The sequence below is a fragment of the Anopheles cruzii genome, chromosome 3 (assembly GCF_943734635.1).
Source record: "Anopheles cruzii chromosome 3, idAnoCruzAS_RS32_06, whole genome shotgun sequence".
Classification (NCBI taxonomy): Eukaryota; Metazoa; Arthropoda; class Insecta; order Diptera; family Culicidae; genus Anopheles; species Anopheles cruzii.
In genome coordinates, this window is record NC_069145.1 from 51954523 (window position 1) to 51981362 (window position 26840).

The 26840-nt window shown below is 44.6% G+C and overlaps 10 protein-coding genes across 11 annotated transcripts; 3 read left to right on the forward strand and 7 right to left on the reverse strand.

The window, feature by feature from the left end:
- Positions 1-96: 96 nt before the first annotated feature.
- Positions 97-3817, reverse strand: LOC128273981 (uncharacterized). Its single transcript, XM_053012056.1, has 4 exons — positions 3748-3817; positions 853-990; positions 455-785; positions 97-373 (listed from the first exon to the last, which is right to left on the reverse strand). The coding sequence occupies exons 1-4, from the start codon at positions 3815-3817 to the stop codon at positions 97-99; spliced, it is 816 nt and encodes a 271-aa protein (XP_052868016.1).
- Positions 3818-5984: 2167 nt separating this feature from the next.
- Positions 5985-14607, reverse strand: LOC128274596 (WD repeat-containing protein 7). Its single transcript, XM_053012833.1, has 14 exons — positions 14471-14607; positions 13422-14398; positions 13103-13345; positions 12814-13034; positions 12406-12740; positions 12163-12323; positions 12002-12096; positions 11868-11934; positions 11549-11617; positions 10945-11043; positions 9510-9664; positions 8014-9402; positions 7789-7915; positions 5985-7628 (listed from the first exon to the last, which is right to left on the reverse strand). Exons 1-14 carry the CDS (start codon positions 14605-14607, stop codon positions 7285-7287), a joined length of 4419 nt encoding a protein of 1472 aa, XP_052868793.1. The 3' UTR covers positions 5985-7284.
- Positions 10043-10605, forward strand: LOC128274597 (uncharacterized). The gene is made up of 3 exons (XM_053012835.1): positions 10043-10198; positions 10259-10376; positions 10444-10605. Exons 1-3 carry the CDS (start codon positions 10136-10138, stop codon positions 10530-10532), a joined length of 270 nt encoding a protein of 89 aa, XP_052868795.1. The 5' UTR covers positions 10043-10135; the 3' UTR covers positions 10533-10605.
- A 549-nt stretch (positions 14608-15156) lies between the features above and the next one.
- LOC128273641 (cyclin-K) lies at positions 15157-16373 on the reverse strand. Its single transcript, XM_053011655.1, has 2 exons — positions 15513-16373; positions 15157-15432 (listed from the first exon to the last, which is right to left on the reverse strand). Exons 1-2 carry the CDS (start codon positions 16371-16373, stop codon positions 15157-15159), a joined length of 1137 nt encoding a protein of 378 aa, XP_052867615.1.
- An 870-nt stretch (positions 16374-17243) lies between these two features.
- Positions 17244-18776, reverse strand: LOC128270569 (uncharacterized). Its single transcript, XM_053007980.1, has 2 exons — positions 18393-18776; positions 17244-17625 (listed from the first exon to the last, which is right to left on the reverse strand). The coding sequence occupies exons 1-2, from the start codon at positions 18774-18776 to the stop codon at positions 17266-17268; spliced, it is 744 nt and encodes a 247-aa protein (XP_052863940.1). The 3' UTR covers positions 17244-17265.
- A 477-nt stretch (positions 18777-19253) lies between these two features.
- LOC128270571 (uncharacterized) lies at positions 19254-20769 on the reverse strand. Its single transcript, XM_053007981.1, has 5 exons — positions 20727-20769; positions 20502-20660; positions 20165-20433; positions 19450-20096; positions 19254-19380 (listed from the first exon to the last, which is right to left on the reverse strand). Exons 1-5 carry the CDS (start codon positions 20767-20769, stop codon positions 19254-19256), a joined length of 1245 nt encoding a protein of 414 aa, XP_052863941.1.
- Positions 20770-21179: 410 nt separating this feature from the next.
- LOC128273309 (ubiquitin-40S ribosomal protein S27a) lies at positions 21180-23925 on the forward strand. The gene is made up of 3 exons (XM_053011249.1): positions 21180-21244; positions 23257-23587; positions 23660-23925. The coding sequence occupies exons 2-3, from the start codon at positions 23267-23269 to the stop codon at positions 23807-23809; spliced, it is 471 nt and encodes a 156-aa protein (XP_052867209.1). The 5' UTR covers positions 21180-21244; positions 23257-23266; the 3' UTR covers positions 23810-23925.
- Positions 21227-23260, forward strand: LOC128273308 (ribosome biogenesis protein NSA2 homolog). 2 transcript variants are annotated; one of them, XM_053011248.1, is made up of 2 exons: positions 21227-21244; positions 22111-23260. In XM_053011248.1, the coding sequence occupies exon 2, from the start codon at positions 22142-22144 to the stop codon at positions 22919-22921; it is 780 nt and encodes a 259-aa protein (XP_052867208.1). In that variant the 5' UTR covers positions 21227-21244; positions 22111-22141; the 3' UTR covers positions 22922-23260. The 2 variants fall into 2 exon arrangements, with proteins under 2 accessions (XP_052867208.1, XP_052867207.1); XM_053011247.1 differs by lacking the exon at positions 21227-21244 and adding an exon at positions 21513-21669.
- A 333-nt stretch (positions 23926-24258) lies between the features above and the next one.
- LOC128270572 (uncharacterized) lies at positions 24259-24603 on the reverse strand. The gene has a single exon (XM_053007982.1). It carries the CDS (start codon positions 24601-24603, stop codon positions 24259-24261), a length of 345 nt encoding a protein of 114 aa, XP_052863942.1.
- A 250-nt stretch (positions 24604-24853) lies between these two features.
- On the reverse strand, positions 24854-26840 carry LOC128273306 (sepiapterin reductase-like). Its single transcript, XM_053011245.1, has 3 exons — positions 26470-26840; positions 25956-26278; positions 24854-25800 (listed from the first exon to the last, which is right to left on the reverse strand). The coding sequence occupies exon 3, from the start codon at positions 25770-25772 to the stop codon at positions 24960-24962; it is 813 nt and encodes a 270-aa protein (XP_052867205.1). The 5' UTR covers positions 25773-25800; positions 25956-26278; positions 26470-26840; the 3' UTR covers positions 24854-24959.

Here is a 26840-nt window from a genome sequence, read left to right on the forward strand (position 1 = left end):
CTTGGGGCTAAGCGCTGGTAGAATGTGACTTAATTGTAGTAATACTATAAATACGGATTTAAAAATCTAACCCCTAACATGCTGCACAACACGCCGCTACTCTTCAGTTTCCGGCTTCTTATCACTCTCTGCCTCTGACGCGACACTTTCCGTTGCGGTTTCTGTGGCCGGAGCTGGTTTCTGAACGCTATTCACCGATAATCCGAGCCAATTGGATATCATTGCAATACCTTCGTCCGTCGATTCACTGACTGCCGCCAAAATGTCGGCAGTGGAGAGAGTATCAAGCAGTGACAGTGCTGACGTTGCATTACCAGCCGCCGGGGCCGCCGATTGCTCTGCGACCACTGCGACCGGGGTCGTCGATTCCTCGCTGAGAAATAGAGAGCACACCATTTTGCAATTCGATTAGTGCGGCTTCATGTCGCATTATGGCCGCTAGCGTTTCCGGTACCTTTCGCTGGGAATCTGCTCCCGTATCTGCTCTTCGGCTGACTTAATCACCTCCATGCCGTTCGGCCCCATCCGGAAGCAGCCAAGGGGAAGCTCAATCTGCACGTCACCCAGCAGCATCGGTTCAAGCTGCAGACACCCGCGCATACCTTCATCGGTGGGCAACAGTTCATTAAATCGGGCACATATTTGGGCTAGACTAGAGAACACATTCAAGCATGTTGGAGCTGGATCGGGTCCCTTCACCCGCTGACTGTGCAACACACTGTCTCCATAGGAAACGTTCAGGGCGATTCCTTCCTCGGCGGAAATGTACTTCAATCGCACACAGCCTATGAAAAAAAGGAGATTTGAAAGTAAGAGTGCTGGTATCATATCGGCAGGAAAAATGGTACCTACCAGGACCTCCCAGATCGACAAACGTCATGTTGAAGTCGATGCAGCAAATACACGAAGGACCATTACATAAACACTTGCTCGGGCCGGCCTGGTCATCATCCTTGGCTTCCGCATCGTCGGTGGCTAGCGAGAGGTAATCTGCAAAAAGAATATTTCAAGAACACTATCATGACATCATGACTTCCCTATCCGGCCACTACGCCTGACGAGCGACCCTGGCGTACATTAAAGACACCCTCTACCGCTTGCGGTCGAGCGTCTTCGTCCTCCTCTATCTCGTTACAACTGTTGTCGCATCACCATCTCTAACGTGTCCTATTAGGTCCTCTCTGCCCCTTTGGGCGGCCTTAGAAAACTTTGTTGGCTTGTTCGTCTTCCGCCATTCTCATGGCGTGACTAGCATACGCCGCTCGGAGTGGCGGCCCACTATCAGTTTTGGACATAGTTCATGTTTTGTGCTGGAATTATAAAAGTTCTGTATAACCCTAGCTTCGACCGATTCGACACGAGATGTGAGCTAAATAGTTTCTTCATACTGTGGAACGAGCCGTTGGCTACTAAGACCATTGTGCGTCCTTATATCCTTGTTAGTGCTAACCTTTGACCTTAGATGGGTGAAGCTTCGAACTTTCGGTCACCTATTACAATGCAGCCCCTACGTAAGCTCCCTGCTGTTGTTGGTTGGTTGGTAGCTAGATATTAAATGTTAATATTTGACGTAAAAAATTATAATATGATTTTTCTTCAATGTTTGCGTAAATTAGGCCTTCGCGGCGAGTACTTTTTCGAAAGCTTTTTGTAATAAATCAGGCCGCATTTCGACAAATATGCTTCGTATGTAATCAATTAGAAAATTACCTAGCCGAGTCATTATTCTCGGACAAAGGAAGCAGTTTACCTCTTATGAATGTTACATTTTTCTCTCTGTTTCGTCACTATTGATTGTAGCCTACTGAACAACACACGAGAATGTTCAATAAGTTTTGCGGTTTGCTAAGAAAAACATAATTTTATGGTTTGAAATACACTTCATTATTCAGTATAGTCTCCCTGGATATCAATACACTTGATCCAACGAGATTCCAATTTATGAATTCCATCCCTGAAGTGAAAATCTGGAAGGCCCGCAACATAGGTTTCCACAGCTGTTATGACCTCATCATTTGAAGAAAAACGCCTTCTGTACATGATTTGTTTTAGGTCTGGAACCAGATGCAAGTCGCTAGGGACCAAATCTGGTGAATACGGTGGATGTTCCAACAATTCGAACTTTATAGACCATTGTCAATATGCTCTTGTGACACGGTGCATTGCCCTGACAAAAAAGGATTTTTTCTTCTTTAAACCAGGTCTTTTTACACGTATTGTTTCCTTCAGTTGGTCGAAAAGGATACAATAATATTCAGAATTTATTGTTTTACCAGTTTGCAAAACAAACAAAATTCCTTGGAACAAAACAAAACAAAAATTTTGAGATGCGAATCCCAAAAAACTGATGCCAAGAAATTCTTGACTTCTTCTGGACACGAACTCGTTTCGGAGCCAAAAAATTCAGGATGGTGGTCATACATCCATATGGACAGGAAGTCCCATCCATAGTGATGAATCGACGCACAAAATTCACTTTATCCTTTTCGAAAACGCTTCAAATATTGCCGAGAAACTTGCATTCGAATGTGTTTTGTTTCTTTATTGCGGCACCCATTGTGCACACAGAGACGAATGTTAGGCTATTGCAGCTCAAAGTCTCTATTATTCAAAAAACAAACAAACAAACCCATTGTGCACACAGCTTTCTGAAACCTAAAATTTCAAGCTAAATGTTGCTTACACTGCTCATTGAGATGCTTACGCCCTAATCTCTTTCAGTCACTCGACGATTTTCCAATCCTGCACTTTCTCTACGATTTCAGGTGTTGTTGCTGTTTTTGGATGTTCTTGGCGGCTTGCATGACCACGTTTAAATTCAGCAACCCATCTTTCTACTGTACTAATTGAAGCCGAAAAGTTCTTATATTCTTTGAACACTCAACTTGGTCCTTAAAAACTTGTCAGGATTTGGTCGATTTGCTGCCAAGACGAGTGCATAAAGTGGACCAAAACAACGGCGGATACACGGTGTACTGACTAATTTTGAAATAAAAAAAAGACTTTTGATATTAGCAAAAGTGTAAACCGTGTAAGTTCATTAAAATTGGACTTATTCAAAGATTTACCTATTTTATTGGCCAGATACTTTTAACGGCTTTCTATTGTAATAAGAACAATCCAGTAAACTGCAAAGCACGTGACGAGATCAGATAGGTATTGCATATTTGCAAAATATCCAATATCCAAAGCCCAACTCGAAGCAAAAAATATTGATAGATATCGGTCTGGACTAAAATGGACTGGATTAGACAGTAGTGTATCGCAACAGAGCAACATTTATTTTTATCATTTTGTGCACAATAGCGCAAGAAAATCACTGAACCTGGGTGATGCGTTTATTCTAGCCCTTTTGGTGGGCTCTTTTTTGCTGGTAATGAGATTTATATACTTTCTAGCTAAAGCTTCACTCTTCACATTCGGTGTAGCAAAGAAGTAAAACATTACTTTCAATTATATGTAGTTGGATAAAGACTAAAAGCTGTATCTTCCCGCAGTGGTATTCATCCCATTTATTAAACAAACTAAAAACAATTTCGATACAGCCACGATCGATTAAAAGCAAAGTTGAGCCGCATGGCGATTTATTTAAGCTCATTTATAATTTTTGTTTTTTGTCTGTAAACTTGTATAGCTGTATTTTATAGCTTTGTTGTGCACTACTCTTCACTCTATGGGTTGGATATCAATATAGACTAAGTCACTCGATTCGATGGTTGGTCCAGAAAAAATACATTTGGTACGTACCCAAAATGCTGGCCGAGAGAACTGAGGAGCATAAGTAGGTCAGCAAAAGGAACAACAACAATTTTTTCATTGTTCCACAGTTTGTTTCACGACACTGGTAGCACTCGTTAGCTTCTTTGATGGGCTTCCTCTCAAACACTCCAACGGTAGTTCCGTTGTTCAAATATTTACTCGCTCCGACCGATCGTGCCCGCAGTTTCGAACGTTCGAGGTTTCTTTACGCCGGCCAGTCAGCGGGAGGCCAATGTCACTACACGTCTCGCTATGTCCGCCAGAGAGACGGGGCCAAGTTCACACTTTCACTCGCTTAGGAAAAGAACCGAGTTTATAACCTACTGCCTCACAAATCGATAACCAAAGATCCGGCTCGAGGCGAAACCGTCCGATTTGAATAAATCCCTCGGTCTGAAAACGTGCAAATCGGTTGCCGTTAACAACGAGTATTGAAAGCGGCAGCTAACTTTTAAAATCTGGGAGAAATTGTAGAAATGAACCGCTTCGCTTGCCGCACGTATCACGACTGCGAACTTTCCGATCTACAGTTTAACCAGGAAAGCCTTCACGCAGAAAGATAGTTTCTATATTTCATCCACTATAAACACACACATATACTGACACACAGAGAGAGAGGCAGAGGCTCATGGTGATGGGTGAATCCGGATCGACATAACATTAACCATTGGAGAAATGGTAGTGGCGGCGGCTTAAGCATCTACCGAAACAATCCAAATAAGAGAGAAGAAACGGACGAATGAGTAAGTGGGCAAAGGTAAAACGTGTCCGTCGGGACCCTAGAGCCCGTGGGCGGAGATCGGGGATCCTACATTTCTCTCCGTCCGGCGTCCCATCCAAGCTTTGGCTTGTTGTAAATGCATTAGCGCAACAAGAATTAAACTATCAATGGCTCGCAGGTTCGTCTCTGTCCATTGCATTCAGGTTTACGTTCAAGTTGCGCCAATGAGACCGTTTGAAACGAGCCCTTTGGTTAGGTTACATCGAAGATGTAGTATCGAGACTGCCGAAGAGGTGAACAGCCTCTGCTTACTAGGCAACCGGACGAGCGAAATGAATACTCCAGCTCCATTCATAGTATCTTGCCTGATAGCGTCATCATTATCTTACTCGCTTGTCACAATGTACACGATCCGTCTGGCGAGATTGGCCATTAACGAGCGATGTGATAATCGATGACAGTGTGAGATTTCTCTCCCATACAAACGTTTTCCATTTCTTTTACTCTTCTCTGCTTGAAACGGGAAAAACAAGATAACGATAAGTGAGAAAGTCTGGTACCAAGTTCGCGTGCCACTCGTGATCAGCCGTTTTTACAGAAACAGCAGTTTATATTTTATTCCTCAATTTTGTAATGTTAAAGCTACACAAACACCGGGCACACTAATTGAGATTAAAACAGTACTTCAAGTTCACCGGGATAGCAAAAGCCGCTGGCGGTCAGCTGAGAAGCTGGCCGTTTCATCGTTGACTCACGCAGTTGATGATGCACCGTAGGTAGCGAGTTGAGTTGCTGGACCTGACCTACCCCAGAATGTGAAATCTGGGTCGCGTGCACTTTGTAGCCTCTCGTTTGCCTTTCTGCTTTGCTTTCTTTTGGAGATTTTCTCGTGGGGTCAACAGTAAAGCATCAAGCCGGTCGCCATCGCGCCCCGCTGAATGCATTGATCTTCAGTGCAGCCAAACCCTATTACCTATATTTATCGGGCCGATAGCGATCGGTGAACTGGAAAGTAGCTTCTTTCAAAACCCGAACATCACGAGACAATGCTTTCCACGTGAGCCACTACCAGACGACTGATAGTCCAGTTGCCCCGTAGATATTGACAGTGAATCAGAGAAACAAATTCGGGAATTGATCAATCCGCCGCACCAATCAGAGAACCTCGAAAACTTCACAATGACACAACTGTGAGTATATGTGAAATTTGAACGAATAATGCTGAAAGTATAATTGGACTGAAAGATACCGATCAAAAGGAACAACATCCATAACTGCACAGAACAATCTTCTGATGATGATCTTCTCTTATCTGACCCACGAAATAGGGTTGGCATTTCCGAGCCGCTCAAACTGAGGACCACGAAAACTTAGATGCTGTTCGATAATTTAGCATTTACAATTATGCTAAAATTACAATAGATTTAAGTTTTAACATTTCTTTCAATTTTTATACATTCTTTCATATTAAAAACGGTAACTTGATGAATAGATTAGTTTCACATTTATTATTCGCCTCAGGCTAACAAATAAGTTAAATAACTTCATTATTGTTGTATAGGTGTATATCTGCACAATGGTATTGAACTTTTTACTCCAACGGACCTGTTCACGATAGAGGAATACTTTAACATACTATATATATTGCATAGCTTACACTCTTTGCTTATTATCGTTGAGTTTAATGGCTTTTCGTGTTTCACTTTATTTTCATTATAAGTATAGTATAAACCCAGTGGAACGGCGCAGTAGAAACTATTGTAAATTAAAACCCTACGGTTAGGTATTAGGCATATGAACAAAATTGACAAAAAACAACGATGATAGGGTTCGGCCGTGGCAAGGTTTAAGACCTACTTCCGTCCACAAATATCTTTAATAATACTTCGATTATTCGTTATTCGTTTTTATCGCCCGTGTCAGAGTTGGTGCTGAAAATTATGAAGGAAGCGCTAAAGATTGGCCAACAGACATCCGTTCAATGGTTGGCCGATGATCTGGGTCACGCTAGGTGGCGGCTAACCTTCCGCAGATCACATCACACACAAAAACCTTCGAGCGGACCCATTCCCTTTCCCGGCGGACCCAGGAAACATCACATCGCGACCGGAGCGCAAGGTGAAGACAATCCAAAAACCAATAAATAAAAAATATATGGGTCATCCAGAGAAGATGAAATAACGATTGGACCATGCGCGCTCCGCATTCGCGCTCAGCAGGAGATAATCGCAGAGTTCCGTTCGGTGCGAAAAGGAAGCGAAACACAATCGAATTTGCATAATTATATAAGCTCACCATGGGCATAATCTGATCAACGGAAATGTAGTGCCTTTTTTGGAAGAGAACGGCTCTACCATTTCACCGACCGACTTTGTGTTCTCTTCGATCGCCACTTCTCGCCAGTAACATGCTGTTATCCGTGGAACCATCAGGAAAGGAAAACATTTTCGGCCGCCCTGTTCTCCGGAATCAGCCATCCAAAATCCCTTAGTGTAATTTCGTCCAGTAGCTAGCGACCAGTCCTAAAAGTGTTCCCTTCACCAAAACTGTGAGAAAGCTTACCTCATCCATACTTCTGGGGCATAAAAATTAAAAGCTATGATGCTGCACATTTTAAGACTGTAACGTTCAGTTTTTTTCTAATTTATCCGCTAATCAAACAACCATTAAAAGAGGTAACAGAAACATACCAATAACTCAACAAAGAAAAAAATAACAATTCATCTGCAACAAAGTCACGTCCTTCATCCGACTGTCGGAGGCTCAGAGGCCAGCAATCTTAGTCCTCCTTGGTTGGTACGCACTTACACGTTGAACCGGGTCTCTGAACCATCAGCCAGCATCAGCGTAACGGTCCGATTGTTAATCCATATCAGCTTAGCCAAGCGCATCGGATTGAGGCGCGCAATGTCCGGTATCGGGGCAGTCGAATAACCCTTGATGCACCGCGTCTGTGACTGACCGAGACCGAACATGCCGGCACTGGTTTGCCAAAAGGATAGGCGATTTTCCGTACACGAGTAGCTCACCAGAAATTTACCATCGGGGCTGAACGCTAGCGCTGTTACCGGTTTCGTATGCGCAGGAATCATCTGACACTTATTCTGCCGGAGCTCGTAGATGGCCAAATGGCCGTTGTTGGCGCCAACTATGGTTTGGGAGGAGACACCAAGAGCATAAAACACACATCGAACATTCAAAATTGTGAATTGTTCATTAATAAGACGACAACAAAAATCATGTTTGTAACGAAATACTTTCTGACGAAACAGTATCCGTTTGGTGCTCTTGTAGCCCAATCTACTTACCGGCAATACGGCGTGATGCGCTGCAGTGTGAGACCTGATTGAATTTGCACATTAGAGGACTAACCTCAGCAAGACCCTTGGTTTTAAGGTCACCCGAATCCACACAGTGTAATGTAATGTCCATCACCTGTATGAAGCAAATTAAAAAAAAGGTTTAAATTATACTAACGTTTTTTTCTTTAAGAAACATTTCAAAGATCTGGATTTTTATCATTCATTACATACCTCAACGAGCAGATTTGCAATCTCCGTTTGCATCTTATCGATAAGCATTTCGACGCACTGCAGAATCTCCCGCTTGGCCCGATGGAGCACCGATTGCGTGATGGGGACGCTTATCGCTTGCGCATTTTGTTGCAGCGTGTTATAGCGTGCCACTTCGCGGGCCATTGTCGTGATGAAGGCAGCCGGTCTGGCCGTCGCAATCAGCCTCAGAGCATGGCGCGCCGTCCGGCATGCATCGGCCTGCGGCGTCAGGGGCAGCTTGTAGTTCAGGCTCGGAATCAGCCGGTTTGAGTCGCAGCACATCTCAAGCAACCCAAGCAGCACCTTGCTCACATCAATGTACGGCTCCCAAACGGTAAACCCGCGGCCAATCAAATCAATAGCTGCCCGCCGCAACGGGGTGTACGCCGGCAGCTTCGGCGTGGCTGGCGCTAGCAAAAGATGCGTAAGGGCCATCGACGTGGAGCGGGCCAGATTATTGTTGCCAATGCCAAAACCTTCGACGACGGAACTTTTGCGACGATTGTCGTTGCTACGCTTTCCGTCCGAGGACGATATATCCTGCCCGAACTCGGCACCGATCACACCGAGCAAAACGACGGCCGTCGTCTGCTTACGTTTCAGCTCCGCCAAGCTCGATGGTTTGCGGACCACCTCTTCCTCTTCTTCCGATTCTTCTTCGTGCTCCATCGGAGGGCCGGTAGGGCTGGATGAGGGCGAGCCTGCGTTTGATTGGCCTGGCGCAGCAGCTTGCTGTACGATCGGCTCGGTGTGCGTATACAGCGGCAGATACTGGGCCCAACTTTCCACCAACTGTTTCCGACCCTTCTTACCCATCCGACCCAGCTCGCCGAGCAGTAGCTGTTGCGCCGCTTCTCTGATCTCCAGGCAATGGTGTTGCCAGCGACGCGCCATCATCTCCACCTGCGGCCGTTTGAAGTTATTGGTATCGAGTGCGTCAATTTTCTCCGGCAGTAAGAAGCAGTGGTGCGTCGACAACAAGCTCCAGCCCTGTTTGATTTGAGCCTGCTGCTGCGTGAACGCCTCTTCCTGCTCTTCCTCGTTGGTCCACGTTGCACGCGTTGACTGGCGGTGCAGTTTGCGGGCGCGCTCCTGTTCCGGTACGAACGTGGCCATGTTCATCGACATCAAGGTGTTGGACATGGCGACCATTGCTAGGAGATGGTTCGATGTGAGCGTTGTGCTCAGCTCCCAGTGTAGCCGAGCAGTGAACAGCTTCGTTAGACCTTCCTGACGGAACTGTTCGGCAGTCATTGACGCACTTTTCAGCTCTTCCGCCGTTGAGCTGGTTACTACATTATTCTGCCAGGTCGGTAGCAAAAGTGACATGTAGCCTCCCTTTGAAAGCACTCCGAACGAAACAGGAATCTGTGTATAGACGAGGGCGCAAAATAAAAGAGAAATACAATCGAAAATCACCCTACTCGTTTGGTCGCCACGTAATAGCAGATGGCCGCAAGCAACAACAAACGCACCATTGGTCTCAACAGGCCCAACTGCGTTTCGCACACTTTGTCCAAGTGCGGATCGAGTCCCCAGGAGTGTATCAGGGATAGTAACAACTGTGCGACTTCCATCACGTGGGTAGCTTCCATGCGGGGAACTATTTTCTTCGTTATGTCTGCGGTATCTGGGGAAAATTTAAATAAACATATTTTTCGATCGTACGATCGTTTTGATTTCGATAAACAATATTGCGCTGAAATCTATTCATAGAAGGTGGAAGTAGTTTTTTATTCATGAAGTACAGACAAAAAAATTGCTGATCTGTTGATCGATTTGTTTTAGACTACGTCCGGCTTTGCGTGAATTGGCGGAACTGGGCAATAACCAGACGTAACTGGACCGAATGAACCCGATTCAAGCACACGTGTTCTTATCAGCGCTGAACCCCGTTCGATGCGTCATTAATACGATGCTGCAATCTGCACAAGCAATAGGCTATTTGCCTACAATAAATCTCTGCGAGTGGCGCAAAATACTCGAGGCGCAGTGAGGCGCACTATATAAAGACGGATTCGTGTCGAGACGGACAGTTACAGAAAGTATTCCTCTGCCCATCGATAAGTGCAAACGCAAAGCGTGACGTTGATTAGTGACCATGGTACGAACATATATCCTTGGTACTTTGCTGGGTGTTGTACTGCTGGCAGTATTTGCTCAGGTGATGGTGTGACGCTGACGCGAAAAGATTAGCTTTTGCTAACCGGATTTTTTAACGCAGAGTGCCCCTCAATATGCGCCCGGAGAGGAACCCACTTACGATGAGGACGATCAAGCAACCGATTTGGCGAAACCGGAAGATAACGATGCGTCCGCAAATGAGGAGGACTACGCTGCTAGTGAGCAATCATTTTGCTTTTTCGAACCAAAATAGACAAAACCTAACAGGAAATGTTTTCTTCTAAGTTGAAGCAAGCCTTAATCAACCGTTTGGCACGGCAGCGGATCCAGGCCGACGTTTAGGAGATGGACAGCGACTTGAAAACAAACCATAGCAATTGCAATAATGCAGCACCGATAAAAGTCCCATTAATTATACAAATAAACATTTGCACACTACTCAACTTATATACTACAAGTATCCATAATCGCGTAGAGTGTTTAATAGTAACGGGCACGATTCCGGCATTACCATTTCACGTTCGAAATTATATGAACAATGCTTGACATAATCTTATATTAAATATAGCTTGAAATACGATATTCTGAACAGACGTCGAGAGGAGGCTTACAAGTAACTGTTACGAATTGACCGCTGTGTGCGATTTATGCATTATAGATAATTACTCTTAAAAGGCAACGGCTCGGGCCATTTGAGGGTTTTGGTAAATTAAAAAAACAAAGCTTTACTTGAATCAATTTAAGAATTTACATTGTGTAAAACACACTCTAAAGAGAGACAATTACCTTTGCCTGTTTCGCCAACGTTCTTCACGACACTTTCGAGCTTTGCTTGAACCTTTGTTTGGACATTCTCCGCGCCTTCCTTCATTTTAGCTAAAATGCCTTCATTGACGGAAAGTGAATAATAAACATTTGAATTAGATGTACTTTATGTAGCTAGCTTTGCTGACAGCACTTTGGTGCTGTTTCGGGATAATAAACACGAAAGCTAGTTTTACAAATGTTGCCAAATGATAAACGGAATACATGACAAGAAGCTGGAGCAGGATTTGGGTGAAGGCTTAGCAAAATTTCAATGAAATAAACAAATCATGCTTCTATTCTAAAGAAACAAATAAAAAAGCACAACTGTTGGTCGTTGCCAATATTTGGGATAATCAAATTTCTAAATGAGTTTTACATTCGCAAACAACAAGTAAAATAACTTATCGGCCTCCTGGTGACGTGTAACGAGAGTGTATAAAGAAAACCTTGTCCGTATTTAATGGAAAACGAGCAGGCAAAGGAAATAATCTAAAGCCAAAAGAAATCGTATGATAAAATATAATGCAACTGCTGGAAGACGGAAACACTTGAGAATACATTGTAGAGATTGCAAGTAACAAACCGTGTTTATCTTTTTCTTTTAGTATTTTTTCCATGTCGCCAGCCTTGTTCTTAACACGCCCAAAGAAATCTGTGTTATTGCGTGCAAACGGATGTTCGTGTTAGATATTTTTTGATTAAATTCATTGTTTTTCATTGCAGCGTGAAAATAAAAAAAGAAAAGAAACAAGTCAGATGGATCATATTTTCTATCGATGTTTGCTGTTGTGAACATTATTCACAGTTCCAACTGGCAAATGTCGCCCTAATGCACAAACTGTTTATCATACTTATGTATAAATCATATCAATAAACTTATAAATCAAAAGACGCTCATTTACCTGAAATTTTTTTCCCAGCATCCGACGAATGGCTATCAGTTCCTGCTGGAATTAACAACCCTTCGGCCTGTCAATAAAATACCATGGTTGAATAACTGTGCCGTTAGTCCAATTTAGCGCCACTATCTGCTTACCTCTAGCGTATTAGGACTCATGGCAGCATATTCTTCTGCATGTAGCTCAAATATTAGACCCTCGATATCGAAAAACAATATATGACTTTCGGCATCTGACGTTGGAAAAAGCGTACATCAGCCACCACGAGAAAAGAAAATCAAAGAAACCATCAACGTACCCTTCGGATTGGTACGCAATCCTTGAATAATAAGAGGGCTACTGCGATTCTTCATCAGGAAATCTCCGTGCTGATTGTTATGCGCGTGAAGCTGCTGCAACTGATGTATGCCACGTTGCGTGGCATGCCGAATTGCATTTATGTTGCGATGTCTAAGCCCTCTGCAAACGATTAATGTAAAGTAAAGTCGTATCTCGCTAGCGATCACCAATATGGAAGGAAAAGAGGGTTGACGAACATTACCTGAAAAAGTGAACCGCCGGATTAGCGAGCCCCATTTCTGAAGTGGATCCAGCGCTGCTTCCGGTGTCGCCACTGTTTTCATCACAAGCATTCAGCACTTCCTCGGCAAGAATGCCGTGCAACACACGGTCCAGATGCCCTGTTTCCATCTGCCACACGTAAACCGTTCCATCGGAGCATCCAACAATCAGGAAATCGTCTAACGGACGCCACTTAATGGACACTACAGGGAACAGGTGGCGGCTCGCTAGCGTAACGCATTTACGCTCTTGTAAGCTGAGCAGGGTAACCGAGTGATCCGATGCCACCGAACAGATGCATTTTAAAATTCTCGGCTAACATAATGAAAGCAGAACAGTTTAGCATTGGGATTTGTTGGGGGAAAAGCTACTGGCCGACAGTACGTACGCTGCACGTTGGTGGTGGAACAAGCAACTGGGTTATTTCTCCGGCGTGCACGCAAAATCTGTGAATGAGTGCTCCACTGTAGAGGTCCCAAAGACACACGGCGAAATCAACGCCACCCGATACGAGATGGGATTTATCATAGCGAGAGTTCGCCAGCGATGGACAGAGCAGACAATTGACTCTTCCACTGTGACCGTTAAGGATTTGGTGCGGCGGCCAATCTGTGAAAAACCAATTGATGTAATGCCGTTTCTCGCGCATTAGTTATACATCTCACAAGTATACGGACCACTGTATTGCTGGTGGTTTCCATGCAGCAAGTGCAACATAACAGTTTGCGTTGCCGGCACAATGATGATGCTTCCATCTTCTCGTCCTACTACTAAGCGACTTTGTTGGGGAAGGTAAATGCTGGCCGTCAGTTTCACTAACGGTTCACTATTTCGGTACAGTTGGTCCAAAATGCCAGCCGGTAGCGGATTCATTTTATTCCACGCTTCGAGCAGAGAGGTGCAAATCGTGGCCTCCAAAGCTGTAACAAAGTGAAGGGCAACCAGTTTTGAAACAAATTCCAAAAAAAGACCCGGCAAATTATGAATCCTTCGTACTTGCGGGATGTTGCTTTTGGTTTTGAATTTGTTTAATCTGCTCCAACGTAATATCTGGCACGTCCCATATGTTGACGTATCCCTCGGAGTCGCCACGCAGCAAGTACTTTTGGGTTTTTCCTCCACGGTTCGACGTGACCAGTTTCATAGTTGGTGGACAGGAGAGCGGCTTTTCTCCCATCTGCGATAGGATGCAGTACAGAAACGGGGAGTCCTTGCCTACCGAGGGGCCGTGAAAATCCTTGTTGTCCGGAATACTGTTCGCCGGCAGGCGAAACAAATAGCCCTTTCCTTCGTCTGACCAAAGTATGACACGATCGTTGGAGAGAAAATCGCCTCCCATCCAGCGTTCACCGGACGGTGAGATGACGCTGCACAGCACGGTGAAATCTCCTGCATCGTATATCTGCCAGTACTTTGCACAAACGATCAGAACCGTTCGCTGGTTTTGCGAGCAACAGTTCATGGTGATTGCGTTAAGGCAGCGTATCTGCTTCGATTCGTTCTCGTAAATTGGCTCCGAATACTTATTCTCGTTGCCGAGCAGAGTCCAAACCTTGACCGTGCCGGTGGTTGTGATTGCCAGGACAACGTCGTCCTTGCGCTTCGAAGGTCGCAACACGTGCAACGCCGATATCCAATCAGGATTCACTTTCGAACTGAGACAAAACAGCACCTCTAGGCTGAACGGATCCATTACCATGATCTCCGCATAGTAACCATTACAGAAGAGCCGAATATCGTCGCAATTTGCCATGTGGTAGGCCTGGATGTTCGTGTGGACTTGCGGCATTTTGATACTCTCCGTACATTTACCGTCCACCAAGTCCCATGTGCACATTTCCCCATTTTCCGAAGAGCTTACGAGAAAGTTATTATCCTGTATAATCGATGCCCGGGTCAGGCACAGCACGGGTGCGGTGTGACCGACCAGAAGACACCGCGGTGTCATCTGCAGCGTATCGGGGTCCACTTGCCTGCAACCAAAAATATCAAGTAGTAACACGTAGTAATACACACTACAGCAAACAATCTGCACTTCATATTACCATAAACAAATCTGTCCATCGTAGCAGCCCGTCGCGAGGATTTTCTGATCCCGTGACAAAAACACGCTCGAAACACAGTGTGTTGGTGTGTTGGGTCCCCACAGCACCACGGGCACAACAAGGTTTGTATTGAGCATTTTTCTCTCCTTCGTGGGAACTAAGTGGTAAGTAGCGAAAGTTTCTTCAACCAAACGCAAGTAACACTATAGAAATTGCCACAGATTATGCCATTCTTGAGAACATTATTTACAAAACAAATGTCACCACTGCGCGATTGAGGGTCATTTAGTGGGCTGGTGTTGTTTTAATTGGAGTTAAGCAGTTCTCGGACAACGATACTTATAAATTCTGGCCCAAAACCGGATGAAGGAGTTAGAAGAAAACAAACTCCCGCAACGGCGATTAGGACAGAATGGGAATTTAGCTCGCAAATCCTTGCAAACTGCACAAGCTACTTGACCGTAGTGTGCTGATAAGAAAATTTTCACTTTGACAGCTGATTCAGCTGACAGTAGCGTCGATGTGTTGAGGGTCAACACAAAAAAAAATCGAAAGATATTTTGAAATCGCTTGAACATATTTGCTCATGGTATTATTATTCTCGATATACTTTTTCAGTAGCTTATTTTATTCGCACACAGTATTCAGTATTGTTCAACTTATGCCGTATCTCGCGGCTGCACGTATTACTGCGGAGGATAGTAGCTGGTTCGTGGCGGTGGTAAACCCGGCGGATAATACTTGTTGGCGTGTGGATACTGTTGCCACGCTTGGGGAGGTTGTGGAGGCATTGCCGGGGGCATAGAACCGTACGGCGGAGGCGGTCCATGGCTCTGCGGAGGGATCGGCGGACCTTGATGCATTCCGTACGGCGGATACGAATAGTGAGACGTATCCGTGGTTATGTGCTTTGGAATCGGATTGGATTCTATATCAGTAGGTGGCAACGGTGGTAGTGGAGTCTAGGGAAAAAGAATTAAAGCACGTTAATACTGTACACATGCGGCGCACGTTCGTTACTTCGCCTTAAGTAGGTCCTCACTTTGACTGTATGATTAACGGCAATGTTGGGTGAGTTTTTACTGCCTATAGGCGAAATATTAGCCCGTTTCATCGGGGGCGATGCCTTGCTAGGAGGAAGCTGGGGAGGGCTATCGGGCGGTGCATTATCCGTTTGTGCTGGCTGATACAGATCCAACACCTGATGACAAATTTCCTCCAAGATCTCCATCGTTACGTCCTGCACGAACATATCCCACCACTTCAGGTGTTCGGGTTGTTTTCCCACCCAGTCCACTACGGTGAATTTACTAAGTTTACTCGCCAGATAGATCAGCGCCACGGCAATAATTTCAGGTTCCCACTGGATCGACACGGTAGTGCTAAGTGAGTCGTTCACGAAGTTCCAAGCCATCTGAACCATTTTTTGCAATTTCGCCGCGTCCCCCTTGAGGCATTTGGCATACTTGACGAGAAACGAGTACGGATGTTCGACCTGCAGGTCAAACTTGATAGTCTGTAGCAAGATCCGTTCCAAAGTCATTACCTCCTCCTTCGGATCGTCGCCGAATGATTGAAATTTTTCATCCGGTAGCAAAACACGAGCGGTTTTGATAATATCCTTGCACTTCTTTGGTGTTTCCTCTACCTTCCCGGCTAAAAACAAACAGCAGCTGGCCGTTACGTAGCGTGGAAAAGTGCGAAAAGAGTGGAACATGTAGAACCGATGGAAATACACCACCCCCGTGGCCACTGTGTTGTGTCCTAAGCTCATCGTTGCGCCGGCCTCCATAATGAATCGGGCTCCTTCCTTCCTATATCGCCGTTCCGTGTCGTACTCAATGCCGTCTTTGCTCGACGGTGTATTCCGCAGATCCTTTTTATCGTAATACCAATTGGGCATTTTGAAAGAGTATTCACGTTTGAAATGCCCAACCTTTGCGATGTTAATAATCTTGTAAGGACACTTTTGTCTACACGGCAACTGAAGTTACTGAACTTTGTAAACAATTGCCGAGCTGACATTTCGTACTAGGCGAGGGGCTAATTTCGCGCACCACTCTTATCGAATATTTTGAATCAAAACGGGTCTGATTCGTTTCTTAAGACCGGTCCACACGTTACGACTTCACTGATACTTTAGTTGTTGTAACGACTTTAGTCGTTGTTGGCAGTCGCCGGCGACCTAGAAAATTAAACCTGGCGAGCATAGAGTCCGGTCCACACGCCACGATGCATCGTTTCGATTTGCAATCACAGCCATGGAAGAAACACTGTATTGGTCTGTCTTGCCATTGTGCGTTTCGGTTAAAAATAAAAAATAGAACGTGCCAAGAATACTTATCGGTCACGGTGGTCGAGGAAATGGCTTTTAAAGTGAAGCAATCATTCCCACGTTAAACTTTTGCGTGAATTTGAAAACGAACCAAACGATTGGAGGAACTACATGCGAATGAACATACACAGATTTACTAAATATGGTGACCCCGTACATTGCAAAACAAGATACGGTTGTGCGGCATGCGATCTTTCCCCATGAGAGACTATCGGCCACATTACGATTTTTAGCTACGGAGAGGAGCTATAAGGACTTAGAATTTTCCACTGCAATTTCGAAGCAGTGTTTAAGTAAAATAGTTTCGGAAACCTGTGCTGTTATCTTCGCGGTGCTCAGAAGTGAATATTTAAAGGTAAGTAAACAATGTTATTATTTCTGAAGAGATTTATTATGCGTATTAATTTGGTCTAAATGTTGAAAAATATGTTCCCGCCTCAGATGGGACATATTGCGCGCTTCACATGTTTACTCTTTGATTATTTGTTGTTAGTAACCCCAATTGTGCTTCATATAATACATCACATATTAATTTCTGAGCAACAACGTTTTGCTCGGCACTAATGCTTCTTAACTTGTTGGCTACATGTTTCCCGAACGTCGAGAAATCATCATCAGTTTCGAACCATTGGATCTTGTTCACTATAAGTTTCAATACCTCGTTCGTAGTTTCGTCATTCGTTTCTCTCTTCCTCTTCCGAGATGTAGAACTTGGCTTCGAAGCAGACCGTGAGACCATACGGCACGGTGATGTTGATATCTTAGATGAAAAGCTATTCTGAGTATTAACGTTTTCATCTCGAATATCCTCTAGGTGTTCCTAAAAATACGAAACGATATGAAATATCAGTCATTTTCATTAGGTTTTGATTGTGCAATTTCATTATTATATTTGATTTAATTTTTATTTTTTCAGTTCGCCAAAAGTGAAGACGAGTGGCTTGAAATTGCACGAGAATTTGAGAGAAGATGGCAATTCCCGCATTGCCTAGGCTCTATCGACGGAAAACATATAAGAATTGTTCCACCGAAGGGAAGTGATTCCTTCTACTACAATTATAAACACACCCACAGTGTCTTCCTTATGGAAATAGCTAATGCAAACTATGAATTCGTTTACTGCGACGTGGGAAAAACGGCCTAATCTCGGATGGAGGAGAGATGAAAAACACTATGTTTTATGAAAAATTAATCAGTATCAGTATACCAGTATTAATTTGAGTCTCGATAATATTGACACTGTAGTTCTTGCATGTACCGCTTTACATAACTTTTTGCGTAGAAAAACACCGCAAACGTACATCCCTCAGGAGAGTATGGACCGGGAAAATAATGTTGAGTATACTGTTGAACTAGGGGAAAGATGTAACGCTGAGCGTGGAACAAGAGGACAGATTTTCAATGATGCCAAAGTGGTCAGAGATCAATTCAAAGAGTATTTTAGCAATGAGGGGGCTGTTTCATGGCAAGATCAGTTTATAACATTAAATAATTGATGCGATGAATAAAATGAAAGAAAAATCTGTATGAAATGTAAAATAAAACTGTTTTTTAATAAACTAGTGCAAGTTAAGTTTATTTTCTTACCTGTTCCTCGGAGTCGGAGTCTTCCTTAGTGTTTTTCGGAGAGACCCTCGGAGTATCTTGATCCCGCAGAAAATGCAGCATATCATAATACCACAAGCATGGCTTGAATATCTGATCTGCTGCAGATCCTGATGGTGCTCTGATCGCTCTCTCCGATTCATTGCGGTACACTGTCTTTAAGATATCAATTTTTTGCTCCACGATTTCCCTGGTGCAGGTGGGGTCGATTCCCTTATATATTGTAACTAAAGCATCGTATGCCTCCGCCTTTTTATTGCGATCACTATAGTCTTTATGTTTTACTTGCCAAAGACATGGCAGAGTTTCGAGAAGGCTTAAAAATTTCCTTAAAATCTCGCGCCGTTGACAACGAAGGCATGCCATATTGAATGGCGCAGAATGATCAACAGACGTCCAAAACCAAAATATCAACATGTCAAACCGCCATCAACACACGCACACATGTCTATCCATCATCAGCACACGCACACATGTATGGAAATTGGACCGAAATTAATGCTCGATGCATTAGATTTTTTTATCTGAAACGATGCATCGTTACGTGTGGACGAGCCTTAGTAACAAACCTTAGTCTGATAACTTCATCAGAAATGGACAGTCTGCAGTCAAAACAAGTCATAAAAAGCAGTTTTTATTTTCTTTTTATATTAAACTCTTATCTCTACAACTTCTAATTCACTTAGTCTTTTTTGAAACGATCAACTCTCTTATCATGGAGGAAACCCTAAATTCACAGTGTTAAATTATGAAAGAATATTGGGTAAATTTCGAAAGTAATGTACAGGAATGATCTTCCAAATCATTGATGTTGACCTTACATAGTCCGATCAACTACACACTCTATTCGCCGTAAATATGTGCCAAAACCGCAGAAATAGTGTCCTCCCCGACATCTGCTTGCTGTGGAAGTTCACTGCCGTCAGTTGTTGTAGCATCCGGCTTTTCTACTGGTGGCAATGGCGGAGGCCTGGAGAGGAAAGAAGTTATACAGTTTATCGCAGGCCCTTTTTACCGCCGTCATTACTCAAATACTCACCTAAATACTTGACAATGTGGAAGGGACGATTTGGTGTTGGCCTTCTCTGAAAATGGGTGTTTTTTGGAACGCTTTTTGTACGCTTTGCGGTAAAGGCGTTGTCTTTGCAACGTACTGGTCATCTGTCGGATGCCTTCGTCTGATTCTGAATTTATCGACGATGCTGTCGACGACGAAGAAGATTCATAACCACCATACGTATCCGTTGATTCTACAATATTTTGTGGTGTAATTGAGGTAGTAGCGTTCTTGGATGAAACCTTTGATGAAGATGGCTGTTCCCGAAGAGGCCGTTTTAGTGGTTTTGTGCGTTTCAATTTTCTGTCAATTGAAGGCCTTTTCTGTATGATGCGTGATGGAACGAGTCTCGTACGTGTAGCGACTTGTTGGTTATTGATTTGGTTTGGCACATACTCCTTGATGTCCACAGCCTTGGTCGGCACCGATGGCGACGCAACATTCTGATCGATATAAGGAACATTAGATACGGATTCGACGGTTGCATTTGTTATGCTTTCTTCTGGTGCTTCGATTGCTTCCGTTAGGCAAACCGGTTCAAATGTGCTGGGCCTAATATTTTCTTTTAGTTCGTCCTGATTTATAACGTACTCCTGTAGTGGGGCATGGGCATCGTAAGGTACTTCGATCTGATACGAAAAGGGCAATTACTATTGATTGAGCAATTGATCAGCAATTGATTGTGTGTAGAAATTACCGTAAACAACTCCGGCTGAACTGGTGCATCATTAAAATCTACTACTCCCTCGTCCATCATCACAATTACAGAATTGTCCTCTAGGTTCTCTGGGTTCGCTGGGTCAGCATTCGACGGTGCATCCGCAGACGGTGTAACATATTGCACGGATTCGCATGGGATGATAGATAGCAACGATTTGCACATGTCCACCAAAAAAGTAACCTTCTCAGCTATTTCGTAACTCTTTTGAAATCCATGATCCATGTACGTTCTCGAAAACTCGTTAACTGTTATAAGTAAGAATTCCCAATTATACTCGTCATCTAGAAACATACAAGCAAGCATCGCAACTTACTGATACTAGTCACCTCCAAAAACTCTCTAACAACCGTCATAAGCCGGCCAATCGAAGTCATGTGAGACAGCACAATTGGTGGCACAGTTTTTGGAAGATAACGATTTTTCGCCCAAAACTGTTCTCCCACATCGGCCATGTTCGAGTCGTACAGGTAGGCTGCGGAAACAAAAAGGACGATCAAATCAGAATAAAATGTTATTGCAACAGTGGTTTTTAACTTACTTAGTACCATACGAGCTACGGTTTGTTGCAACTTATCATCCATTACCCCTAATACGTTCCAAAGTTACAAAGTTAGATTGAATTCTGAGAGGAAAAGGTGATTTTTTATTAAATAACAACAAACCGACACAATGTTGTTTACGAACTGTCAATTTGCTGTCCTTTTTTTTATTTGCTCCAAAAAAGAAAAAAAACAAAAAGACCAAACAAAATTTTGTTTAACGAAACCATTATTTAACGAAACTGAACAACAAAATTACTCAACGAAATAATTAAACATTAAATGTTGATTTTAGTTTTATTTTAGTTTGATTTTAGTTTGATTTTAGTTTGATTTTAGTTTTATTTTAGTTTGATTTTAGTTTGATTTTAGTTTGAGCTAAAAAAACGCCCCCCTTATTAATCGTCCCTTGCAGCAAACGTTAAGTTTTGACGCTGTCAAACGGATGATTTCACCGCTGGAGGCGCTGCACTACCATTTCCGATTTCTTTTACTTTGTGTATGGTGTCCGAGTAAGGTGAGTTTCTGAACGTGTCTTTGAAAAAGATTGAAATTTTCCTTATTTGCGTTCATCAAAATAAGTCGAGGAAGTTTGGAAACTGTGGAGGCACACTACGCCATCGTTACTGGCCATTTGTGCGCATAAGAGTAGTATTATTGATAAATAATCTTTGCTTATTGCTCATGTGAAAAGCACATTCGCCGTGTGGTCTAACGCGGATTGAGCCCGCGTGTCCATGTGTCCATTCGCAAGAGGCTAGGATAGAATCATTCTTGAGAACTTAGGTAGTTTAATTCGGGGTGACTGTAAAGAATATCTGTGACGTGTTGGGGATCTTTTATAAGGAAGGTGTTCGGCGAAAAAAGCACATTTGCTGCCCGGCGCATCAAACTAGAAAAAAACGATAAAGGCACCAATCGTGTCGCTAACCGGAACTTTCGGTAAGTGTTGCCGTTTTGTGCGGACGAGAAGCGCCAATGAAACCCTTCTTTATTCAAGTGAAACATGTCAGATATTCGGACGCAATGCCCTTCCGAAAAGTATGCCGACGCGTAGCCGTGCCGGTTCCATTGCACGCAGATTTGTTTCGCATTTGTTTTCTTGCACTATGAAGAGTACACAATACTTCACGACGTGACATCCGTCTCCGATCCGATATGTGTAAAAGTTTGATTGTGTCGTGCTTCTGTTCTGTGTGCTGCTCCTAAAGGAGAACATGCGATGAAACCGATCTGTGTTGACATTGGGTCTTTTTGGAAGTGGCAGCGATTTTCGAATATCTGCCATGTGCTCTGGATTAGGAAGCAGTTTCTTCAGCCACGGTTTCCTATCGTTCGTTGTTACTAATTTTATTCCCATTATATATACTTTGTGATTACTAGTGCACTCGGAACAACACAATAAGCGTTCACCATGCCGCAAAACGAGTACATTGAGCGTCATATCAAGCTCCACGGTCGTCGGCTCGACTATGAGGAGCGCAAGCGTAAGCGAGAGGCTCGTGAGCCGAAGAAGCGCGCCGCCATGGCACGCAAGCTGCGCGGCATCAAGGCCAAACTGTTCCAACGTCACCGGCGCAACGAAAAGATTCAGATGAAGAAGAAAATACAGGCACATGAAGAGAAGAAGGTGAAGAAAACCACCGAGAAGGTGGAGGATGGTGCGATCCCACCGTACCTGATGGACCGGGGCATCCAATCCAGCGCCAAGGTGCTGTCGAATATGATCAAGCAGAAGCGCAAGGAGAAGGCCGGCAAATGGGACGTTCCTATCCCGAAAGTACGCGCCCAATCTGATGCCGAGGTGTTCAAGGTGATACGAAGCGGAAAGACGAAACGCAAAGCCTGGAAGCGAATGGTTACAAAGGTGACCTACGTTGGTGAGACATTTACCCGCAAGCCGCCCAAGTACGAACGGTTTATCCGTCCGATGGCGCTTCGTTTCAACAAGGCCCACGTAACGCACCCGGAATTGAAAGCCACGTTCCATCTGCCTATTATTGGCGTAAAGAAGAACCCATCGTCACCGATGTACACGAGTCTGGGCGTCATCACGAAGGGCACCGTAATTGAAGTGAACATTTCAGAGCTCGGCTTGGTCACACAATCTGGCCGGGTGGTGTGGGGCAAGTACGCCCAAGTCACGAACAACCCAGAAAACGACGGATGCATCAATGCGGTGCTGCTGGTGTAAAGCGGTGCCTCTCCAAAAGTGGATTGTGAGGGAATTGTGGATTTTTTCAGTCTAAAGAGGGGGGACATTCACATAAGAGGACTGAACAGATATCCATTAATTTATGTTTACACATTCTTACCAGAATAGATAAAGAAAAACCAGAGACAAATGATTAGGGGTTTCTATTCTCAAAACACTATACACAAGGAGCAGATATATTTTGATGAACGCATGTAAATTGCGCTTTTAAGATAAAGTCCGATCTTCAAACCACAGGCGTTCACCACCAACCGGGTGTGTGTTCGTCAACAAAAGAAATATTTAACTTCATTATCATTACAATCTGCGTTCAGACGGCTCGCGATGCAGATCTTCGTCAAAACCCTCACGGGTAAGACCATCACCCTCGAGGTAGAGCCCTCGGATACGATCGAGAATGTGAAGGCCAAGATCCAGGACAAGGAGGGCATCCCGCCAGATCAGCAGCGTCTGATCTTCGCCGGCAAGCAGCTGGAGGATGGGCGCACTCTGTCGGACTACAATATCCAGAAAGAGTCGACTCTCCACCTGGTGCTTCGTCTGCGCGGTGGCGCCAAGAAGCGCAAGAAGAAGAATTACTCCACCCCGAAAAAGATCAAGCACAAGAGGAAGAAGGTCAAGCTAGCCGTCCTCAAGTACTACAAGGTAAATCACTGTTCTTTTCGTAACGAATGCATCATGATTGACTTGTTTTGTTGCATCCTTTACCCCCCTTAGGTTGACGAGAACGGAAAGATTCATCGTCTGCGCCGCGAGTGCACCAGCGAATCGTGTGGGGCCGGTGTGTTCATGGCTGCTCACGAAAACCGCCACTATTGCGGAAAGTGTCATCTGACGCTGGTCTATTCGAAGCAGGAGGAGAAGTAAAAGAAAATCCAACACCACCCTCCCCATAAAGGATGTAGCGGTTCGCCGTGCGATTGGGAGATTCTTACGAGTATAAAAATAAATACGGATAACCGTAATCTGTATTAACAAAATAATACGTTGTGACGAGAAAATTCTCATTACCTTTCGAAAGAATTGCGGAACGAGTAGGTGGCCAAGGTTGGCTGTGGCTTTTCAGGTGCGATTGAGAGAAAGATTTCAGAGAAGTCCTGTTAGTACTACGAACGCTGTTTATTGGCCAACATAATAAGAATATTTCATGAATTTCCTATACAAACGCTGCTGTGTCTTCACAATGTGTTCACTAAACATGTCCTATTTCAACGACTAACTTGACGCCTCTGTAACAAAACATCCGACGGACAATGATTAGCATTCAGATTCTCACTTTTTTACGCTGTGTTCGCTTATCTGCGGGTATTGTGTACTCATACGTCCATGACAAACATCATATCATCGTCATTTTCGTCCGAATAATCGTCGCCTTCTTCGAAATCTTCATCCGTGAACTCTTCTTCATCGCTTGTCTCAATCATTAGGTGGTCAATTGCCACTCCGACGCCATCCACCTCGTCGCCAGCGCCGCCGCGTTGCCGACGTGCGCCACCATCCGGCAGCGCGATCCGTTCAGTATGGATGTTAATTTCAATTTCCCACCGAAAGTCAAAAACCATCGACCCGACCAGTATCAGGGCGGGAAGGGCGACACGGATCTTCCACGCGAGGTTGGTAAGAAAGAGAAACGAGCGCCCAAAGTTAGAATCCATCGGCATGTTTCCGCCAGTTTCGTGACGCTATGTCAGATTGTTGAAGTGCCGTTGCAACATTAGAAGAACCGTTTCGAGTCTGTCGATTAAACAGGGGAAAGAAAAAGGAGAAATACTTAAAGCAAATTACTGGCACTCGCAATGGCATCGGATATGGGAAAAGCAAGAAATAAACAATAACGAATTGGAACACGATCAACGGATTTAGTGTTGCTTTTAAACACTTTATTGAAGCTTAAAGCATCTTAAGGATAAGAGGGTGGGCCGCCTTTTCCTCCAGTGAGAGTTTGGCATCTCAAATCGATGGAACGCATTATAGGTTAGGATCAACCGGAATGTGGACTCCACTGCTGCTGCCGCGATTAGTGATCGTAGTAGTCGACGTGTTCGCCGGACTTGAATAGGCCGTTTTCGAGAATGTGCAAAAATTTGGCCGTTGTTTGCTCGGTCGTTAGTATGGTGGTCGTGTCACGAAGATTTTTAAAATATTCACGAATACCGGGCGCACCGGAACGGGTCTGTATGTCGACCGTCATCTCCGTGTCGACCGGTCCGGGTGAATAGTTAAGCACCTTAACACCTGCGGCAGCTTCCTCTTCGGCCAGCACACGGAAATACATTTCGCGGGCCGCCTTGCCCGCGCAATAGAACGTCATGCTGGCGAACGGTGCTATGCACGCTTTTGATGTAATGTTTACCACCAGCTTCTGCGGCACGGTACCAAACTTGCCAAGGAAACAGCTGTTCAGGACGGCTACATTGAACACGTTCGTGGCAAAGTACTCCTCCCATTCAGAGCGATCGCCCAACTCGACTGCCTTACGTTCCACGTTGCCTATCGTACCTACGTTGTGGATGACATACGCAAGCCCGAACTGTTCGTGCGGTGCGCGGCCCAGCAGCGACTTATCCAGGATCTCGTTCAGTAGCTGCTTCGAAGCGGTCGCAAGGTCAACCGAGCTCGTCACGACCGTAACGTGTGGATTACCTTCTAGTATGGCCGACCGTGTGCTTTCAAGCCCGGACGCAGATCTCGCCAGTAGAACAACGACAGAGCCGGCCTTAAATTTGCGTGCAGTCTCAATGGCCAGCTTGGCACCGATACCTCGCGAAGCTCCCGTCACCAGGAAGTAGGTTACCTGCTCGAGGTTGACGGCGGTTGTCATGGAAGCCATTCCTATGGGAGCAGCGCAGCACGCTTTTCTTTTTTACAGAAAGAACAGTACGTACGGTAAGATATTGGAGCACATAACACAAATGGAAAACATCAGCGACATCAAGCTAGATACCAAGGTGCAAACGACCAATCAAGAAGTAAACGGTCAATCCCCTTTTCAGAACCCCTTCTCAACCCTTACCAATGGTCCGCTGCGTTTCTCGAACTTCCTTTAGCGTGATGTGGAACTTTCGGTGCCGCTTTCTTCACCTTCGCGCGATTCTTCGTGTTCTTCCTTCTGCAACTGATCGTGATGCACGAGTCGTACGATTTCTGCCTGCGACAGTGCCTGCACTGGGCGTATGAATCTTAGTAGCTCGCTGTTGTTTACGGGTTCCTCCAGCTCAAGAAGCTCCCCTCGCAGCGTCGTAGAATCGCTTAACAATGACCGCATGCACGCCTCACGACGTTCTGACAGCTGCTGCAAAACACTGGAACTGTGCTTCAGACGGTCCAGTCGCTTCTCTACAAGTAAGCAAAAGTGACCATTAGTCGAATAAACCATCGCAATCTAAGAAGAGAACAACAAGGGAAGTTCGGCTAGTGCTTGAACACTGGCTTATCAATCTCTCGCGCGCGCGAAGAAGGGAGGTTAGACGACAAATGTGTTCCCTATGCCACGATCTACTTGGAGATCTACACAACGTAACGCTAACCTAGCACTGCTAAATAGTTATCCGAATCCGGAAGCCGATTATCTTGCGGTTGACGTGGGTTCAGCTTGGGATCGAAATTATCTTCAAACTCGAGCGAAGCGAGTGATGCTGAACGACTCGTAGAATCTGTCTGTCGCTCCGCTGCGTAGGTTGTCGCTTCGTCGTTTGCGGTAGTGGTGCCGGACAGCGAATCACTAATATTATGTTGGCGGTCCTGCTTCACCCATGGGTCGGCAAAACTCATTTTTTCACTAGTATGCACTTGCACACAGAACAAGCTGCTTTGGTTTAGGTTGTTGAAGGTGAATTGGCAACGTGAAAAGCATTTAAAAGGATAAAAATCAGAGACGATGGAGTCGCCGTTGTTGTTG

What these genes read in the sequence shown, in the direction of transcription:
- LOC128273308 (XM_053011248.1), top strand. Translation starts at nt 22,142, where the DNA reads ATGCCGCAAAACGAGTACATTGAGCGTCATATCAAGCTCCACGGTCGT.
- LOC128274597 (XM_053012835.1), top strand. Translation starts at nt 10,136, where the DNA reads ATGGTACGAACATATATCCTTGGTACTTTGCTGGGTGTTGTACTGCTG. An exon ending in TGCTGGCAGTATTTGCTCAG is followed by an intron (nt 10,199 to 10,258) that starts GTGATGGTGTGA and finishes TTTTTAACGCAG; the next exon opens with AGTGCCCCTCAATATGCGCC. An exon ending in TGAGGAGGACTACGCTGCTA is followed by an intron (nt 10,377 to 10,443) that starts GTGAGCAATCAT and finishes TTTTCTTCTAAG; the next exon opens with TTGAAGCAAGCCTTAATCAA.
- LOC128270569 (XM_053007980.1), bottom strand. Translation starts at nt 18,776, where the DNA reads ATGGCATGCCTTCGTTGTCAACGGCGCGAGATTTTAAGGAAATTTTTA. An exon ending in ACTCCGACTCCGAGGAACAG is followed by an intron (nt 17,626 to 18,392) that starts GTAAGAAAATAA and finishes TCGTATTTTTAG; the next exon opens with GAACACCTAGAGGATATTCG.
- LOC128273309 (XM_053011249.1), top strand. Translation starts at nt 23,267, where the DNA reads ATGCAGATCTTCGTCAAAACCCTCACGGGTAAGACCATCACCCTCGAG. An exon ending in CCGTCCTCAAGTACTACAAG is followed by an intron (nt 23,588 to 23,659) that starts GTAAATCACTGT and finishes TACCCCCCTTAG; the next exon opens with GTTGACGAGAACGGAAAGAT.
- LOC128273981 (XM_053012056.1), bottom strand. Translation starts at nt 3,817, where the DNA reads ATGAAAAAATTGTTGTTGTTCCTTTTGCTGACCTACTTATGCTCCTCA. An exon ending in TCTCTCGGCCAGCATTTTGG is followed by an intron (nt 991 to 3,747) that starts GTACGTACCAAA and finishes TTCTTTTTGCAG; the next exon opens with ATTACCTCTCGCTAGCCACC. An exon ending in GAGCAGATTCCCAGCGAAAG is followed by an intron (nt 374 to 454) that starts GTACCGGAAACG and finishes TCTATTTCTCAG; the next exon opens with CGAGGAATCGACGACCCCGG.
- LOC128274596 (XM_053012833.1), bottom strand. Translation starts at nt 14,607, where the DNA reads ATGCTCAATACAAACCTTGTTGTGCCCGTGGTGCTGTGGGGACCCAAC. An exon ending in CCGGCGGTTCACTTTTTCAG is followed by an intron (nt 12,324 to 12,405) that starts GTAATGTTCGTC and finishes AATCGTTTGCAG; the next exon opens with AGGGCTTAGACATCGCAACA. An exon ending in TGGGCCTGTTGAGACCAATG is followed by an intron (nt 9,403 to 9,509) that starts GTGCGTTTGTTG and finishes GTCTATACACAG; the next exon opens with ATTCCTGTTTCGTTCGGAGT.
- LOC128270572 (XM_053007982.1), bottom strand. Translation starts at nt 24,603, where the DNA reads ATGCCGATGGATTCTAACTTTGGGCGCTCGTTTCTCTTTCTTACCAAC.
- LOC128273641 (XM_053011655.1), bottom strand. Translation starts at nt 16,373, where the DNA reads ATGCCCAATTGGTATTACGATAAAAAGGATCTGCGGAATACACCGTCG. An exon ending in CCGTTAATCATACAGTCAAA is followed by an intron (nt 15,433 to 15,512) that starts GTGAGGACCTAC and finishes CTTTTTCCCTAG; the next exon opens with ACTCCACTACCACCGTTGCC.
- LOC128270571 (XM_053007981.1), bottom strand. Translation starts at nt 20,769, where the DNA reads ATGGATGATAAGTTGCAACAAACCGTAGCTCGTATGGTACTAA. An exon ending in TTCAGCCGGAGTTGTTTACG is followed by an intron (nt 20,097 to 20,164) that starts GTAATTTCTACA and finishes TTTTCGTATCAG; the next exon opens with ATCGAAGTACCTTACGATGC. An exon ending in CCACATTGTCAAGTATTTAG is followed by an intron (nt 19,381 to 19,449) that starts GTGAGTATTTGA and finishes TTTCCTCTCCAG; the next exon opens with GCCTCCGCCATTGCCACCAG.
- LOC128273306 (XM_053011245.1), bottom strand. Translation starts at nt 25,772, where the DNA reads ATGGCTTCCATGACAACCGCCGTCAACCTCGAGCAGGTAACCTACTTC.